Here is a 20420-nt window from a genome sequence, read left to right as displayed (position 1 = left end):
AATTTGATGCAGATGAGTGCAATCCTGACATGACAAAAGTATGACTGACTCGAGAGCAAGGCCATACATTCAAACACTGCTAAACAAACGCTGCTGCAGTATTTCCAATTCCCCATTAGGGAACCATAAAAGGCAATGCAATTCAGGCAACGCAAAGCATCATCATAATTATTATTACTACAGTAGAACCCTGCTATAATAAACTTGGATACAGTAAATTAAAACTGCAGTCCCATTTTTCCTTCCATAGACTACATTTTTTTTCGGTTATAGCAAAAAAAAAATTTTTCAGAGCTACGGCTACAGTACAGAGAACGTCTGGCCGCAGCGATGTACCTCCCACGGAATGATGACAACACAGCTGGCGCGAAGCTAACATTCGTAGGATACCAAAGACCACAAAACAATGTTCTTTGACATAGCTTCACCACTGAGCTAGGAAGCTGTGAGGAGAAGCCAACTTCTGGATGTCCTTGGGGCCCTGAGGCAACGGGTGCAGTGTGCGCGCACACACAAACGCACACAAAAAAGCAAAGCTGGCTATGAACGCAGAAAGAAGGTGGCGCGGGTCGCTAAGCGGGTAAATACAGTAAAAGTGCATTGACAGCACAACCGCAGGGCAAGTGCTCAACTTGCCGCCACTCAAAAAATTCGCTCCATTATCTTTTTTTTTTTTTCACATACTATCACAGCAACACATCATTTGCCTGGTCGTATATTATTACCACCACCTCATGCCTCACATCGCATCGATAATGCCTACAAAGTTAACCCTATCTTCGACCAGACAAGTACACAAGAATACAGAAGAGTACATAGATGCAAAAACTGAAATTACTGTGGACTTATTCAAAATACAAAGAGAAAGGTCCTAACATAAACTCAAAGCCATCACAAATACCAACATGAAAGCGGGCAGTAAACTTAGTTTAGTGAAAGCCCGAAGAAGAAAGTGTCTCACCTCCGCTCCTTGAGGACTTCCCTCTGATGCTCGGTCAGCACTCGCTTCTTCTCGACTGAATCTCTCACCACCACAAACTCCTGAAAGGCCAGGCACCGCAGCAGTTAGTAAGACATAGAACAGGAGTTCTAAATCTTTTTTTGCCTCCAGGCACCCCAAGGAACTCCCCTCCCACCCTCTTCCACTTGTAACAAACGTCACAGTCGGTGGGTGTTTTGTGAATGGACCCTGTGTGCTCTAGTTTTGTTTCGTTCACTTTATAGGTATTTGTTTGTTTTCTTGCTTTCAGAAAATCATTTTTTTTTATGCAATACCCATCTCTCAATCATGCTCACCCTCTAAGCACCCCCCCCCCCCCCCCCCCCCCTCAAGAAAGCTACGCCACAAGACAAATGTTGTAATGTTGCATTCGCGTACTCAGCAAGGTGTGCTGCGCAGAGAATCATACAATACCTCGCCCAGCTTTAACTGCCTATATACCGCTCCCAGCTCTAACATCAGTGCAGCGTCAAATTTTTTATTTTTATTTATTTTTATATTTTTTTTTTTCAAATTTCTACAGATGCTGGTTTTCCAACGCAAATGGGCTCGCTGGCGGCAAAATTTCACCCCAGCGCCGCCAAAGGCAACGAATCACCTGGAAAAACGACTGATGAGATGCGCACTTTTTTTTTTGTCTGGGCTGGGCTCAACCAGCTTCGCGGTGTGGCCAGCACTTTCAGTCGCCATGGGCATGATTGCACGTAACATGTATCGCCTTGTGTGCCATGCCCCTTCCACCACCTTGCCGGCATTCTAAACATGCGTCACAGCAAAGACTTGGCACGCTGCCAAGTTTGCCGGGCAAGCCATCGCCACCAGTGCCCCCGTCAAAACAAACACGCGGTGCCATTACTGGCGCGCAGCATCTTGGCACGCTGCGAAGGTGAAATGCCACTAAAGCAAACCGCGAAACCCAGTCTGAGGACTGCTGACATAAAAGAAAAGAGTTCAGCACAGTGCACCAAACAAAGAAAACAACAGTTTCAGCAAAAGCTCAACTGCATTGTTTTCACCATTACAAACTACTTGTGAGGAAACCGACCATGGGCTGCCTCAGTAAAGCTTGAGCAAAGCAAGTGCTAAGACAACAGAATATGGCCCACCCCTTCAAGGCTTCTCACCAAGCAGTTACCAATGCTAGTGGCATGTACACGTAATTGTGCCCTCCAAGATGAACTCTGATTCAACAGAATCCTTCACCAAGCAGAGGAGTCAAAGGAGTCTTGTCTAACTTCCCATCAACACAATGCAAAAGCTTCTGGTTAACAGGAACAGCTCAACTTGTGCATGTTGGTGAACAAAAATCCCTCAGAGTGCCACAACAGAATAATTCAAACAGCGTGCAAGCAGGTGCACAGACGTTCTTCCAGACTCACAAGGCTAGCATGTATTGACCTGTAATACATGCCTGCTATGATATGTTCTTGAGGTGCCCACTTCATGCATGGCTGTCAAGTGAAAGCACAGTCATCTTTAAAATGTTGCCAGCATTTGAGTGTTGCAGTCCTTCCTGAAGTTTGCATCCTAAATGTTTTTGTGAACATGTGATTTATCTGTCTGTAAAGAGAGATTTTTTTGGCTTTTGCACAGGCATTCAACTTCGCTAAGGCATTCGTCAAAGTACCTCATCAACACTCGCTTCTTAAACTTTCCCTTTTCTGCACGCTCGTGCGGTGCTGCAAATTCAGCTGGCTGCCACTTGTGCCATGTTGTTCGTTTCACTGGGACAAGTACAGCATCAGTGTGTGCAACACCATGCGATCCCTGTGAGCAGAGGCTGTGAGCAGATAATGTAGCAGAACTTTGTTTCGTAATGGCCATAAGAGAGACGAGAAAAAAAGAGATGAAGGTGGCATAATTTGACAGCAGCTGTTATGCATTCATTTTGCCGCAGTTGACGACACAAGCTTACAGGATATGCACTGTGACCCTCAATAAACAACAATTTGTGGCATCAATAATTTTTGTTTTATTTAACTCTTTCCTTGCCGTGCCCAATGAGCATTGTTAACCCACTAACGATGACTTCGCACATCGATTTCGGAACCTTCTGCATCACTTAAGGGCACACTGCGCGTCTGACTTTCGCCTCAATTATGCGACAGAAAAATTGGCATGCCCTGCTTTGTACAACAGCCAGCGGGAATGGTCCAGAATGAGAGCGGAGCATTTTATTGGCAGACGTGACATCAACCAAGTTGGTTCCACATCGGAATAAAGACAGAGATGTGCATGCAACGATGCAATCGAGCGCAGGATGGCCTGTAATGGCGGTTCTGTTGACGGCTCAGACTCAAAGTCCGTGTGTGCAACCCATAGTTGTCGGTGCGAGGTGGCTCGCTTGGTCCACTTTCCTGCGTAATTCACTGACGATGGCAGCAGGGAAATCAATTGTACGTTCACACCAGGATGAAGTTATTGTACAGGTGGTAACAAGATTAGGCATTTCTATGACCCCTGGCAGCTAGTTTGAAAGCCCTTTCTGCTGTGGCTTCATTGCATAGCATGTTAGGCCTAGCAACACCAAGAGAGGAGGAGCGAGCGGCGGGGTGGGCCACCCATTGCTGCGGAAAGCTTGATACACAAAACATGTAAAGGAACGGGAGTTCACGTGCGCCTCGTCTAAAGCCTTCTCTTCTACACCAAAAAGCCTGGCTGTGCACGTTCTCAGAACTAATTCGTGCCGAACGAAAATGGGGGCTTTTATAACACGTGGAAAAAGAATTTACATTAATTTTTGAAAGCCAAAGTAGTGGACGCGTGTATTACCCCAAGGCATCAGTTGCACGTGATCTTCGATTATGCAATTCCCGGATTATATGGTGGTTTGACGCGGTCCCCAGAAAGTCGTATAATCAAGGTTCTACTGTATATTTTTTAATTACTCTCATTTTTTCACTGTGTCACTAATTTAATATGACGACAATGAGTGCATTATGCAAGTATGGCTATAATGTTCTGCAGCGAAAAAACTCAGGTTGCCAAAAATACTCGAAGAATGTGACTGCATGAATGATTCATTTGGCTAAAACTTAAGAGCGACTCTAGGCTCCTATCATGTCTTGTTGTCGCGTCGGGCTGTCTGAAATTTCAGCATAGCAATGAAGCACACAAAAATCTGTAATTTCAAAACTACTGGAGATACGTGAGTGAAAATTTGTACACCAGAAAAGGAGTTCTCAAACTTTTTTGCCACAAAGAACCCCAACAGCTTTCAACATGAGCTCCCACCCCTTCACCACTGGTCGTCGCAAAGGTCACAATTGGTCGATGTTGCTTGTGAATGGACCCTATGTGCTTGTGGCGCACAAAGGATCTAGATGTGGTGCGGCCACATTTGCTGCCGTGCCATCAAGGCGCCTCCAGCGTTCTGATCAGCTTGCGCTTCAGGTTCTTCGTTCTCTTCGCATGTGCCGCTACGGCCGCTACAAGGTGGCGCTTACTGTAAAATAAGAGACTGGACGCCATCGACCTGGCCAACAACATAGTGCACTAAACGTCTCACTCAAGCTGGAAATAGCTGCAGAAGCAATGACTGGCCATAGTCTGCGCAGCATATAAATGTTGGCAGCTGCTGTTTCACCATGCCAACATGGCAGTGCATGCGTGACGCACCAGTTTTCTCGAAACCGATGGCCCCTTGTTCCTTCGCTCTATTTTCACGTGAACCTGCCGGGATACAAAAAACTGGATTACCATCATCTTGCATAGCAGCAAGCAGTATTGAACTCTCCTCTGATGCCACTGACATGCATGCCCTTAACGGCACTCCCGCTTCGGTGTGCGGCGACTTGCTGTGAGGTCCAGCTGCGCAGAAACCAAAGGCTTCATCGTCACCCCGAGGAGCCAACTCACACAGTGGTTGCTAAGTAAGTATCTGAGAAATTTAGACTGCGGCTCAAAAATGTGTCTGGCAGTTGTGGCTCTCTATATTAATATTGCCACACTGCCACCCTCCTTTCAAGAGGCATCGCCTCGACACCACCACCAAGGGGAAAACAGTATAGAGGCACCGAAAGTGCAAAGGTGTGTGTGGCGTCGGCACTAAATGTGAGCCTCTGCAGGGGCTAATGGGCGTAATACGGTTTCATGCGCGACACGTGGATGACTTCAGACTTGGGCGGTCCAGAACAGCGGACAGTTCCTTGGGGGAACACTTCATACTTCACCTCACTGATTTGACGTAGCACCTCGTAGGGGCCGAAGTAGCGATGCAGAAGCTTTGCAGAGCGGCCGCGCGAATGTATTGGGCTCCATACCCAGACGTGCTCTCCGGGCTTGTAAATTACCTCTCTGTAACAGAGGTTGTACAGCCGGGAGTCGGTTTCCTGCTGGTGTCGAATTCAGTGTCTAGCAAGATGGCGAGCGGCTTCTGCGTCATGAACGAATTGGTCAGCGCCCACGACAGACGAGAGGGCACAACCGCAAAGCAGCATGGCGTCCAGCATGGTCAGGGCGTCACGGCCATACACCAAAAGGAACGGAGTGGAGTGCGCCGTTTCTTGGAGGGCGCTGTTATACGCAAACGTGATGTAAGGAAGTATTTCGTCCCAGTTGCGATGGTCATCATCGACATACATAAACATCACACCTGCAGTGGTCTTGTTCAGCCTCTCAGTTGGCCCATTCTTTTGAGGATGGTAAGCAGTCGTTTTCATATGACCGGTGCCCCTGAGGACAGGACCTCATGCACAAAAGAAGACATAAACGCGGTTCCGCGGTCAGTTAACAAGACTGTGGGGACGCCGTAGCGAAGCACAATGTGGTGCACAAAGAAGTGTGCAATTCCAGCCACAGTGCCACAGGGAAGAGCCTTGGTCTCACAGTAGTGGCTGAGGTAGTCAGCGGCAACAATATGCCGGTTACCCATGGAGGACACCGGGAATGGGCCTAGAACCGTATTTACACGATTGTAAGTCGACCTACTTTTCCAAATTTGAAAATCCGAAGTGGGGTGGCCGACTCACAATCGAAACGGAAATATGGCACTATAAGTAAAGGCAAGATAAACAAGATATTGGGCACGCTACAGCGCGGTTGCGGCTCGGTCGCATCGCTCTCTGCACTCTGTGAGCAATCTGGCAAATATGTACAATGGGAAGTATGGTATGTTTTCCTAGGGACCAAATTTTCTCCACTAATTTACACCTTATCAATACGGAAAAGCTGCACATGCAATGAGCAGGGTGAAAATGCACGGCCACTGGGGACTGAATTTTTGTCACATTATTACGAACAGTGATAGGAACAAAACCTCACTTGCCCTAATCAGTTGCTTTCTTGACTGTGTTTTAAGAGGGCCTTGTGATGCATATAAAGCACACGATTTTATTCTTTGTAGTCAGAACATAAGGCATGGCATCGAAACACAGCAGTGATTTTTGACAGCGAACATTGTGGAGAACCAGTTTCCCTCCTCCATTTCCACACGGCCCATCTTCACCATCGCACGTCAGGACAGCACCGGCTGGAAAGGGTCTCTTCAGGATCTGGCCAGCGTCACGAGCGGTTGGAGCCGCACACTCTCGTCAGCTTCCACGGCAGGCACACGGAGATCCGTCGTGCCTTGCCGCTGGACTTCTGGTTCCAGGCAGCGAAGCGAGCGCAGCAAATGTGCGCTCTCGTCACCTTTCCCAGCAAATGCTCGAGGATAGTTGTGCCCCAAGAATGCGGCGCGCACAGGAAAACCCAGCCGCCATTGTCGGCGCATACAAATGTTCGCCGCCGATACTTCCGAAGTCGCGCCCCTGCCCCAGCCGGTAGGTCGGAAGTCCTTACGTATCCTCCTATTTCCTAGGATTGCCTCGTTTATGTTTTGTAGCTATCTGGCCTGCTCTGTGTATTAATTGCAAGTGTAATAAATAGCACATGAGTGTTCACGCTTTGTCGTCCCTTCCCTTTGTTCCCTCGAGCACAAACTCTCCGCGGTTAGCGAGCGGAAACGCATCATCCGTGGAGTGGGAGTGCGGGGGGGCAGAAGGCTGGTCCCCCCCCATATTTCCACAACATGAGGTAGCAGCCATAATAAACGCTGCTTTTCTGGTTCATTAGGTGTCTAGTTCCATTATGTGTAGGCCTGTGCGAATATTCCATAATTTCGAATATTCAGTCGAATAGTAAAGCATGCTGCTTCAGTAAAGCATTCAATATTTTAATTCAAACTGAATGTTTGGTATTCGAAATCCACTCCGTGCTGTGTGTTGAGCGACCGGAGATGCGAGTGGCTGGGGAAAGCGCACCTTCCAGGGGGCTAGCGCCGCGTTCGAAATATCGAACGGCCGGCGAAACTGGAGTTCGATATACTATGCAACCGTCTTAAACTTTTACACAGTATTTTCATGGGGATAATCTTTGTGTTCGATATAGCCAATAATTCAAAATATGCGGGTTCGATCTATCTGGCTTCGACTCTTAGGAAATATATATATACATACACGAAGCCAACAGTCACCGAAACCAAGGTGCACAGGGGAATGTTTCAATTTTTGTTATTTGTAGTGCAAATCAATTCGTTTAAAGAAAATTACTAATAAAGCACCAGAAAAACAACCATGCCGCAGGTGGGATCCGAACCCACGACCTCCGAATATCGTGTCCGGTGCTCTACCAACTGAGCTATGGCGACGGCTGTCCAATCTGCTGCTTTCGTAGGTATTTATATTTTGTGTGTAAGCTAACCTTGAGAGTGTTCACCAGCGCCACCCTTGTCCATAGCGGTGGGCGTAGCACGTCCACCGCTATGGACGCGTTTGTATGTATGTATATATATATATATATATATATATATATATATATATATATATATTAGGGGTGTGCGAATATTCGAAAACGTATCGAATATGTTTCATATTCGGTTCATATTCATATTCTGGAAATGATTTTCGTAAATTTACGAATATTCGAAAATTTCCGAATACTCGGCAGCGATCGTATACCGTGCCGACTTTCGTAAACCTGATTGTTGTAAAAGTGCAATAACTGGGCAAATTATCTGAATATAGAGTTTAAAGTTCCAGGAAAACAATATAAAGGCTCTGTTCTCTTTCTTCTCCATCGTTTATCGCGTGGACCGATCGCATTCCGATGCCGCTAGGCTTGACCTTGTGCGCAATTCCGCAAGTGGGCTTTCCCACATACCACACGTGCTGCGAACAGCATGGGGGACGACCCGCTTCTAACAATTGCAACGCGAGAGCGCGTTTACTTTTTATCCTTCTGTAATACGTTATCTAATTAATACCCACACCCATTGCATTCGTTCTGTCACCTTAACTCTCTGAGCGTGACCACCGCCATCTTGTTTTGGTCAACTATGCTATGCGGGAAAGCCAACTTGCGGAATTTCGCGTGAGGCACGCTGAAGGGGCGAGTCGAGGGCAAGCGATCCTGTAAAAATCCCGCCTATTGCATGGTGCACTGTAACCCATGCACCTCCTAAGTGGGCCTAACGGCAGGCGTGACAACATTCGGAGGGCCCCTGTCACTAGGTCAAAAAAATAACCTGGCCGTGTAGTTTTGGTTTCTGAGCTTGGCCACTCGCCCGTTGCAATGGCAACTGTCAGCCAGCGCATTCGATCACCGTGCCACTTTCAGGCGCTGAGTAAACGTCGCTCGTCATTTTTTTTCCTTTTTTAGAAGCAGTCTCGCCATTCCGACGTCAATGCGTGCTCCCATCTCACTTACGTTCGCGATGTCTTCCTTTTCTGTCGGTTCTTTGAACTCCGAATTAATGAGGTTTTACTAGCCATCATGTTATTTTTTGTTTTCAGTCTTGGCATTTTATGGATTGCATTTTGCCTGACCACATTACAGGTTGGATGCTGTTATGCTCTCAATTAAGTAGTATACATTTCTGCAAACATCATGTTTTTTTTTATACGGTGCTCAGGCAGTCTAGTTTTGTTTATTTCAGTTGCAAAGGCCATACACTATTTTGAAAAAAATATGAGCAACAATTTTTGCTTGGTTATCTTTTCTGAATTTATTTTTTGTGCTGACCAGATATTCGATATTCGAAGCCATTTCTTCTTCAAATTCGTACTCGATTCGTATTCGGAAATTTCGATATTCGCACAACCCTAATATATATATGTATATATACAGTCGAACAAGACTATATCGAACTCGTTAATATCGAATTACCCCGTATATCGAACAATTTCTGAACACCATAATGTTACAATGAGAACAAATAGGAAAAAATACGGTTAAATCGAACAAAGATAGCAGTCGCACGCGATATATCGAACTTCAACACCGCAAAATTTCCCCAGAAGTTGGCTTTTCCACGCAACAGCCAGGCCAGCTGCCGACACCTCCCTCCCAAAGTGGTTTAGCCCAACTGCATGTGTGTCATTTGTCATGTGTGTCATCAAGGTGTCATTTGTACACTGAAGGCAGGCTACAGAAAGCGCCTTGTGCAACGATTATAGCTAAATCTCCGCACTGGCCGGGAGTTGAAAATTGACCTCCTGGGCGCAATAACGATGTTGAATGCATCGTGGAATGACGTCAAAAAAGAAACAATTCGAAATTGTTTCCGTCACTGTGGACTCTCTGCTTCCGGCGAGGCTGGCGCCAGCTCAATTAAAAGTTGCGATGAACCCCTTGACATCGATGAACCACTCGAGGAACTTGACGATTTGATAACACAGCTGTCAGAGTTGCCAGGTGCCGTTCGTGACTGCAGCTACAGACTGTCTCCGTTGGCGACGATGCTGCGACTACCGGAGAGCTCACTGACGAAGATATTGTTGCCGATCTGGCTAGGGATCTCATCGGCGACGGTAACTGCGAGGACCCAACGAGTTCCAACCCGCCCATGTGTTCTGAAGCACTTCATGTGCTGAGCGTTGTTCGTCACCACTGCGCGTCCATAGAAGGCTGTGAACTCGGCTGTTCCCAGTCACTTGAAAACATTGAAAAGTGCATGCTAAACAATTCTTTGAAAGCGAAAAAGCAGAAGACGATCAACTACTATTTCTCGCGCTAATATGCACGCCGTACATGTCTTTAGGAATTAAAGAACACTTCTTGATGAGGTGCGTTTTGTACATTGTGAATTTACTAATTCCGGTTTTTTTGCGAGGTCGATATATGCGGGTTTGACTGTATATAAAAAAAATACGCTCTTTGAGGTGCCTTCACGACCCCACTAGACAGCCTTCAGGAGAAGCTAAATTTTAGAATACATTGAGAATGTGGCACGCACAAATTGAAGCTGGCTATGAACGCAGAAAGAAGGCGCCGTGGGTTGCTGAGAAAGGCAAGCGAGTAAAAGTGGAGTCAGGAGTACCAAAGGGAAGAAAGTGCGTGCATTCATAGCACAGCAGAACGAAGCTTGGGGAAGCGGTGGCGAGAAGTGGAGGCGCGGGAGCACTGCATTGAAGGTTTTGCCGAGCTTGATTGCATCACGTGCATTTCTTTACTGTCTCTTGAATGAGATCACAGAAAGCAGCGCTATGGTCATGAAAAGCTATCGTTTTCACATGGAATACAACTAGCTTTATCTTTGTAGCTACGCTGCACAAATGCAGTACTTCCACAAAACGAAAATAAAGCCGAAAACGTGGTAAAGTGATAACCGAAAATAAATAATTATCACGTAAGAGCACGATGTAAGGCATTTGTTTGTTTTTTTTATGCGACAATTTGTGCTTAGTAAGCAGCCAAAGCGCATAGTCACAACCATGCCATCGCCAAATACTGATACACTAAAGGTCCAGATATAGTAAAGGTTTTTGCTGGTCCAAGCTACTTTACTATAGAACGGTTCGATTGTAGTTGTACAAAATGCTAAACGTAGTCACTGGCATCACCAGCCAGTAAGGATGGCCTCCGAGATTTTTGAGAGCCTCGAAGGCCCCTGTGAATACGGCACAAAAATCAATGGCATTCGGCGAGTGCTCTGCCAATGCTGGCTCCGTATGTTCACCTGGGGTACATAGGGGCACGCTATGCATGTCGCGTTTGAGGGCACTTCCTGAGCACCAGCCCAGAGGCAAAGTGTCTCAGCCGAGGACATCGATAAAAAAACTTTTAGATGATCCTTGGTGGATCATTTGAATGCGTTTTTAGCTAAATGTTTGTTTACGCTAGAACCTCTGTTTTTTTTTAATTGCGGGAAAAACATATCTGGGAAAATGTATGATTCAAACCGCCTGATTTTGAGAAATGTAACTGCTGAATGAGGTAAAAAGACATTTATTGACAATTTCAATTTACAAAAATGTCAACTGGGATTTCTTGGCAGAAGAGCTGAACAGATCCTATTCCAGTTCTCGCTGAATTCAGTCCGCGTTTGCGATGTCTTTAGCGCGGAATGAAATTCGTAACGCATCTGGTCTGTCGACGGCAGTGATCAAAGTAACCAAAATCTCTTCCTCGTCATTTTCGAATGCTTTGACCTTTTGCTTCCGAGCCTTGTCGCAAAACCACCGCAGCGGCTGATTGCCGCAGTGTTTCTGCTTTTTAGGCTGCATTTCCCATACAAGACCGATTCATACATAAGCACATTGCTATAGTTCGTATAAGCTTCACCTCCTTTCCCCTATGCACCGCGATGAAACCTCAGCGCTTCTATTAATACCGCGTCCCTGCAGAAACGGTTGTCACGAATGCTAGCGCGGCGTTTTTATCTTTCTGTTCTTGGTGATGATTGCATCGAGGCACTGCAAGGAAGCCACCACAGCGAGTGACTGTCACAAAAAATATGCTGCGGGCTCTCTCGTTCAGCCCACTTGTATGTCTACACATGTGCATTTGGTCAATAAACATATTACACGACCACAGCTTATCGAAATTTTAAACGTAGTAGCCGGCAAATCGTGTTTTCCGGGAACGTATTAACAGAGAAAAATATAGTGTAACTCTATGGGACATTTCTAATCCGCAATTTTGAGCTTCTGAAGCAGGAAATCGTATGAACTTGGAACGTATCAACGAGGTTTTACTGTATCTGAGGCCAACACACTAGGTCCATTACATCTGAAGAGCAGACAAGATGATTATATTCGATGTGGCACACTAACGTTCATTATATGACAGGTCATATACCACGTGTTTGGCGCACAACAGCCTGAGTAGCTTATACACCATAAAACCCAATACAATAGAATATATGACAGGTTATCACATAAAAGGTTGTTAAACCTGATGTGGTATACTAAGGTTCATTATATACGAGTTAGCAGACTAAGTTCGTTTGCAGCACGGTGGGCAGGTGTCATCTGCCACTGAGAGACAATGGTTGCCATTTCAGCTTGCCTCATGCTAGTGCTAATGCGTTAATAAACACCTCATGTGTCACTTTACCAGCCGCACTCCTGCTGAATTAATTTAATTACACTGTCCAGGCATCGGCAAGCGACCAGTGAATGGCGAAAGTGGCTGACAGAGCCGTGCAAGTAGGTACATTTGAGCAAGGGCTCTGACGCCACCTCCTGGCATCAGTTGTGTCCGCACTGTAAAGCTACACACCTCGGCACGAACATCATAGACGGAGCGCCCCTTGCGAGGGGAGGCCCGTGAGGCTGCGCGCCGCACGCGCAGGATAGTGGGGCGTGCTGTCGGGCTAGGGCTGAATACGGCCAGCTCTCTCTTCTGTGGTGTCCTCGGTAGCTCGGCATCTGGCACCAAGGAGTCCTGCAATAGAGAATTCCCCAGCTGAGAAACAGCCATTCTGAATAACAATCTACTACTAAAGCAGTGCTGACAGCTTTGCTGTGCAGTGACGCGGTCCGCTTCTTCCCGCACGTTACCTCCATCAGTCCTTGTGACTATCATTGAGTAAATGTAAGCTGCCCTTGCCCTGCGCTTTGGGCGCTGAGGAGAATGCATCCTGGAGCGCTAGCATGACACTGGTTCAGTTGGTTTTGTGAGGGACGCTGCAGTGGAGGGCTACCGATAATAAGGATCACCTGGGGATATTTAAATTGCACTGACATCGCTGTCTCTCATCTCCTTTAGCTAACCTCAATCAATTAATTGCATAGTCCCTTTAACGCTGACACTGTGCTTGACTAAAAGTCCGAAGAACACGTTCACTAGAACCCCTCTTTTTTCATGTTAGCTCTAGAGTTGAGCCTGGTGATAACGAAATTAAAAAAAGGCTTTTTGTTACATCCACGTTTTTGTTACATGCACTTTTCACGAGAAGAGTTGAAGGACACTACAGAAAAGAAACCGAGAGATGAAATAAATAAAATCACTTTGAAAACGTTTACAGAAAGCAGCATTGCTCGAAGTCATAAAAGCGGAGAAATGTTTCGTGATTGCGCTGATAGCGTGACTGCGGCAGCAGTCATCGCCACCTCTGCTGCTGCTCGCGCAACGCCACTAAGAGTGGGGTAGGGAGGACGGGGGAGGCGAGGGAACCTAGAATGCGCGTGGCCGCTGCCGCAGACCGACCGCTGAGGTACATGCTTCTTCCCACATGTTCCCTCTCTCTTCCCTTCACTGCTGCCCCAGGAAACTGACTCTTCACCTTGAGTTGACGGCGCTCTCCACCGCCCCCGCTCCCGACATGAGAACTATCGGTGCTGAAATCACCCAAACAACCGCGTGGCGGCAATGGCCACGCACTGTTCAAGTCATTTCTTTTTTTGCTATGCCCTATTGTTTTCGTTGCTTTGAGCAGGAGCTGTTGTAATGCCACGTGGTATGATGTATACAAGAGAAAGCACAGGAGATGCACCGATGGCGCTAGAGCACGGCACGTTGTGTCAATTGCAGCCGCTCATGGCGACCGGCGTTCCTTTCACGTCAGTTCGTGCTGTATTGTCACGAAACTTTCGCGTGGTTCTGCCATATTTCGAGTGGCTCATCAGCACTAGCTAACAGAGAGATGGCATAGCCAGTATGTTACATCAAGGTCAACCACTGCAAATGTTCCAACAAAGTTTGACCTTGTTGGACCTGCCCCAAGCTTTTGTTCTTCAATCCAGAAGATACTTCATCAGCCCTGTTCGGGCTTGACTGGCATGATGCAACCGACATAATGCGCGAATTTGGAGGAAGGAAAACTCGAGAGACGCCCTCGCTATCCGAGCTGCATGCCAAAACGTGCGCTGGAAGTCATGCGTTTTTGCAAGAACTACTGGGAGTCTGGCGGACGGCGCAGCTAATAGTAATGCTAGGCGCAGTGTCATCGTCTGCTGCTGAAAAGCCTGCTGCGCATGCATAAGCCGGATGAGACGACGGCCAAGTAGGAAGGCAGCAAGGGGAGCTGGCTTGAAAAAAAGTGAGCTCTTTCCTTCATCCATGTGCACGAATAAACTGGCTGCTCAATTCTACCATGAGCCAGCCCACCAGCGCCCTAGGTCGCCAACTACAGAAACATTTTAGTAGGCTGCCAACTGAAAACCTGGATGGTTCTAGAAACAGTTGTTTTCCCGTGACTGCGTCTTCTTTTTGGCATAGCTAACGCACAATATTGATCAACTGGTCCCTTTTGGAGTAGACTGACTCAGCAAAACGTAAATGTATCAGAATGGCGCAAATGGCACAGCTGGAGCACCCCCATCTTCATTGTCCTGCGTGTTTTTTTGCATAGAGAGCTACACTGGACTCAGTTGAGCATTTCGCGGTACATGCGAGAGACCAATTGTGCGCATGCGCCATTACCATGGCAACCGGAGAGGAGCAGCAGATGCGGCATGTGCTTTGCCATCGCCGCGGTCATGCGCCTGCTCTACCGTCGGAATGAAACACACCGGGCATTTCGTTGCTGCCTCGCCGCACGCTGCTCTATCACCCAAACCACACGTTGCATGCGCAGTATTGCATATAAAAGGCGGAGATTTATTGGGCGGCTGTATAACAACATTTGATATGGATGCCCAGAGGGAGAGTCCAGCCGCTGCTAAACGGCGGTATAGACAAGAGAAGATTAACTCTTCCGATTCTGAGGTTGTCGCCTGGCACTTGGCTACTCAACGAAGGGAGAATGAGCGTAAGAAGGTGAAGAGAGCAGCGGAGACGCCCGAACAGAGAGAGGAATGGCTTGCCAAATGGAGATGGAGCCTATATGCCTCTCATTGCTAAACATACAGCGACTACAACAAGCTCAGCCAGGGGAATGAACCTCTCACTATGTATTCCTGGCACAGCTGAGCTAAGCCACTGCCAATTTTTTCTACCTCGTGCAAACGTCCATCTGACCTTGAGGGGCGGTAATCAGCAAGTCTGCTTTACCTCGCTGTGAATTTCCGGCGCCACCGGCTATCACAAAATCATCGGATCGTGCTGTGATACAGCGAACACCTTTTGAAGTGAACGATGCTAGCCACCGGTGACACGAACACATATGACTGTGTGCCTTTGTTGGTTACGGGTGGGAGGGCAGGCGGAAGAATGCATGATATGAAATTTCGACTCTCCCAACAAAAATCTGTTGAAACTTTTCCCGAGTAATGAACCCTCCCCCCAAACTGATGTCTGCTTTTCTGGAAAAAAAAAAAAGTGGGTTCATTACGTGATAAAATACGGCGCTTTCCTTAGGAGATGTTTCAAGAGTCTTTAAAGAATAAATTGCGATTGATTGCACTCAGGTTTCTTCCTCAGTGTCTACAATGAGTGTTTAATGTTCTTCTTGCGACTTTCTCTCCTAAACTCCAGTTAAAACTGGTTCCATTGCCCTTATGTGGCATCTCCGGGTACCTTCCATTAAATATTAACTTGTTCAAATGCTACCCACTAATCCACCTTCATCTGCCCACTAATTCACCTTAATCCATTCTCTGAGCTGGGGCTGCTTCCAAAATGTTTGCGGTCCTCAGATATTCACATGTGGCGGTTTCATGCAGTGTTGATGTCATGACCCTCTCAGTGGCATTCATAGATCGCAGGGAGTCCTCATACCACTACTGGCACATGCAGTGGTGCACCAGTTAAGCTATGTGCCACTGTCTCAACAGGCGGCCGTTTCAAACACAGCCACCAGTGGGGCCTTGTGAGACACAGGTTGCTCCTCTCGAGGTCCCGTAAGAGTCATGCGCAGCGCCACGTCTGGCAAGTGAAAATTGCTCTGAATACGGCAACAGTGGGCAGTTTGCTCACAGTACGATGGGCAGGTTGCCACCTGCCATGATGAGCATGTTGTGATGATAGCACGAAGTAATGCGACATCTCTCAATCAATCCCGGGATTTTGCGACCGAGAAGCCGTAAATTTTTTTGCGAGACAACAACTTATATGATATCGCATTAAAATCCACAATGCACTTGACAACACAGAAGAGGATCAGGTAACAGCGGATCTGCTGAAGGACGGAGGGGAGATCGTGCTAGACAAACTAGCCACCCTGTATACGCAATGCCTTATGACCTCAACCGTACAAGAAGCTTGGAAGAACACGAACATAATCTTAATTCATAAGAAAGGAGACGCCAAGGACTTGAAAAATTGCGGAAAGATCAGCTTACTGTCAATTGCCTACACGGCATTTACTAAGGTAATCGCTAATAATCAGACTTTAATCAACCAAATATCGTAAAAGATATTCCACAATGGATCATATTCGCACTATCAGTCAGGCGAGAGATAAATGCGCAGAATATAACCAACCCCTATATATAGCCTTCATTGATTACGAGAAAGCATCCAACTGAGTGGAAACCTCGGCAGTCCTACAGGCATTGCGGAATGAGCGTGTAGAAGATCCTTATATGAAAATACTGGAAGCTGCCTATAGTACTGCACCGCTACCCTAGTCCTCCATAAAGTCAGCAATAAAATTCCAATAAGAAAGGGCATCAGGCAAGGAGACACGATCTCGCCAATGCTATTCACTGCCTGTTTACAGCAAATATTCAGAGGCCTGAATTGGGAACAACTGGGAATAAGAGTAAATGGAGAATAACCTAAATAATCTACGATTCACTGAAGGCTTTGCCTTGCTAAGTCACTTAAAAGATGAACTGCAAAGCAAGATCAATGAGTTAGATATGCAGAGCGGAACGGTGGGTCTAAAAATTAACATGCAGAAAACCAAAGTTCAACAGTCTAGCAAGAGAACAGCCGTTCATAATTGGTAGCGAGGTGCTCGAAGTGGTAAAGGAATATGTCTACTTAGGGCACGTAGTGACTGCTGATCCGGATCATGAGAGGGAGATAACTAGAAGGATAAGAATGGGGTGGAGCGCATATGGCAAACTCTCGCATATCATGAGTGGCAGTTTACTAATTTCTCTCAAAAGAAAAGTGTACAACAGCTTTATCTTACCGGTACTCACCTACGGGGCAGAAACGTGGAGGCTAACAAAAAGAGTTCAGCTTAAGTTAAGGACAACGCAGCGATCCATGGAAAGAAAAATGATAGGTGTAACGTTAAGGGATCGGAAGCGGGCAGAGTGGGTGAAGGAACAAACACGTGTTAATGACATCCTAGTCGGAATCAAGAGCAAGAAATGGGCTTGGGCAGGGCATGTAATGCGGAGGCAAGATAACCGCTGGTCCTTAAGGGTAACGGAGTGGATTCCAAGTGAAGGTAAGCGTAGCAGGGGGCGGCAGAAGGTTACCGTAAAAACCGGAATATAGGTCGAACATTTTTTCAAAAAACCATGGTGAAAAGTCGACCCCCGTCTTATATACCGGTCATTGGCGGAAAAAAATATGGAAGTCTTACAACAATGGGTGGCTGAAGTCAGCAGCCTCCATCACCATCGCCATCAGCAGCAGTGCCGCCATTTTGCGTTTCAGTAGATGCAAAGCGGAAGCTAACGGCAATTTACCGTCGCCTTCAAGAAAAACACGATTGAGTACAAGGAAGCTCACGGGAACCTGGCGGCACAGCGCGAATTTGGAGTATCCGAAAAGAGCATTCAGTACTGGCGGAGGCAGAAGCTGCGTATTACAACTTGCAGCAACCAGAAGAAAACATCATTTCGTGGGCAGACCGTAGTGTATCGAGAATAGGAAGGAAACGTTGCTCTGCGAGCAAGATCGCTGCCTGTGACTGCTGAATGCATCCGCGTGAAAGCGGCAGAGATCGCGCGTGCCTCTAGACTCACGAGGGCGCAATTCAAAGGCTCGCCATTCTGGTTGCGGCGATTCATGAAGAGGAGGGCTTTGCTCTACGGCGCCGTACTTGCCTGTGCCAGAAACAAACACGCGGGCCGATTGGTGCGCGATATTGTTAAATTTTCCGGGTGTACATACAAGCAGCATTTAAATGAAATTAAATACTGTCACCATTGTGCAACCTCTCGAGTCGCATTTGTTTCAAAGTAAGGATGTCTTTCGGTATTTTTCCCATTGAAAAAGATCTTTTTCATTTTTAGAATTGGTTAGTTAGGCGGTCGACCTATATTCCGGTCCGACCTATAGTCCTGTTTTTACGGTAGGTGGGCGGATGAGATTAAGGAGTTTGCAAGCATACGGTGGGCACAGGTGATAAAGGACAGGGTTAATTGGAGAGACATGGGTGAGGACTTTTCCCTGCAGTGGGCATAGTCAGGCTGATGATGATGATGATGATGAAGAAGCATTTTGCTTAGATGTGGTCCCAGGGTGGGACACATTGGCAATGGTAAGGTTTCGCCGAAAGATGTTGCAACTTAGAGAACATCACAGATCAGGAGCTGCTGAATGATGCTTTGAGGCAAGTCGTGGCCTGATGCAAAGCTTGGCAAATGTCGATTACTTTCAGAAAGCTGTTTCTGTGTCTATTTCAAGCAAAAAGCATAAACTGAGGTTTCCATTTGCTACTATTAATATACTGCTCTCCAAAGTAACACATTATAAGTATCTCGTACTCGTGCTCACTAATAACCTCGCATGGACTAAGCACTATGTAATAGCTAACGCTAATTGCAAGTTGTTCTTTCTGAGGGGAGCGCTTAAACTTTCCACTCCTTCTGTCCGCCAACTCACACACAAAACTATAATTCTGCAAATACTGGACTATGCGTGTGTTCTTCGAGACCCCTTCCCTAAAACGTGCACTAACAAGAGAGAAATAGTGCAAAGAAAAGTCGCTCGCTTAATTTATAACAGAGCTGGATGTACGTCAGTGACAGAACTCTTCGGTTATAGGTGTGTGTGAATATTCGAAATTTCGAATACGAATTGAATATGTTTGATATTGGATTCGTATTCATATTCGAAAATTCATATTGGTGAATTTCCGAATATTCCAAATTCCGGAATACTCGCCAGCGATCGTATACTGCGCATATTCATAAATTTGACCGTGGCAAAAGCACACCATCTGGGCAAATTAGCCGCTAATCGAGTTGAAAATTCCAGGCAAACAATACAGAGGTCCTATCCGCTTCCTTCTCCGCCGTTTATCATTCGGACCGACCGCATCCCGATGCCGCAAGGATTCACCTCGTGACAATTTCCCCAAGTGGGCTTTCCCACATATCACCCGTGCTGCGAACAAGATGGCCGACGGCCCGCTTCTAGCAATCGCATCTCGAAATCGCGCTTTTTTTTTAATCCTTCAGTAATACGTTACATATTTAATGCCCACATTTGAAGAATGCGTCCTGTCGCCTTCATCACTCTCCGTGCGTGACTTCCGCCATCCCGTTTTCTAAACTACGCTATGCGGGAAAGCCTACTTGCGGAATGCCGCGGGAGCCTCCTGAAGGGGCGCGCCGAGTAGTCACAATAGGGCAAGCGATCCTGTTAAAATCCCGCCTATTGCATGGTGCATTGTGACCTGCACACCTCTTTAGCGGGCGTAATGGCAGGCGTGGCAACAATCGGAAGGCCTCTGTTGCTAGGGCAAAAAAATAGCCTGGCTGCGTAGTTTCGGTTTCTGAGCTTCACCGCTGCCCTATGACAACTTCAAATGTCGGCCCGCGCATTCGCCGATAGTCCAATCCCAGCTCCGTGCGGCTTATTTCTTTTTCATTTTTAGAAACAGCCTCACCACTCTGACACCAGTGTGTGTTCCCCGGCCCCTTGATTGCATTTGTGTTGTTCTTCCAGCACTCCAAAATGGGCGGCTCGTCACGGGCTTACAGGTGTTAGCACGATTGAGCCGCCTCATAAGGTCTTACTGCATCTTCAGCATTTTCGGCAACATTTTTTTTTTTTTTTCAGGGGGGTTGCAGGCAATTTTATTAACAGGGGCCTTCGGATGAACCGGGCATTTCTTCCGGTCCCTTGAACTCCAAATGAATGAGGTTTAATAGTCATCATGTTATTTTTTGTTTCCAGTCTTGTCATTTTATGGATTTTGTTTTGCATGACCTCATTATGGTTTGGATACTGTTATGCTGTCTGATCAAGTAGTATACATTTCTGTGCAAATCATGTTTCTTTATATGGTACTAAAGCAGTCTAGTTTTGTTTATTTTAGTTGCAAATACCGAACACTATTTTGAAAAAAATAAGGGCAAGAATGTTTGCTTGCTCATCATTTTCTGCATTTTTTTTGTACTAAACAGATATTCGATATTCGAAG

At 46.6% G+C, this 20420-nt stretch overlaps 1 protein-coding gene across 9 annotated transcripts in view; it reads right to left on the bottom strand.

Moving 5' to 3' along the window:
• LOC144124469 (telomere-associated protein RIF1-like) overlaps positions 1-20420 on the bottom strand; it is a 395573-nt gene that overhangs the window by 155612 nt on the left and 219541 nt on the right. For all 9 annotated transcript variants that reach the window (XM_077657148.1, XM_077657150.1, XM_077657155.1 and 6 more), the window contains 2 exons: positions 12482-12646; positions 962-1041 (listed from right to left, as the gene is read on the bottom strand). In XM_077657148.1, coding sequence (XP_077513274.1) covers positions 962-1041; positions 12482-12646 — 245 coding nt within the window. The remainder of the gene's footprint in view (positions 1-961; positions 1042-12481; positions 12647-20420) is intronic.

The sequence above is a fragment of the Amblyomma americanum genome, chromosome 3, assembly GCF_052857255.1.
Source record: "Amblyomma americanum isolate KBUSLIRL-KWMA chromosome 3, ASM5285725v1, whole genome shotgun sequence".
Taxonomy (NCBI): Eukaryota; Metazoa; Arthropoda; class Arachnida; order Ixodida; family Ixodidae; genus Amblyomma; species Amblyomma americanum.
Note: the sequence above shows the minus strand (reverse complement) of the source record. Positions and strands in the feature narration are given on the sequence as shown.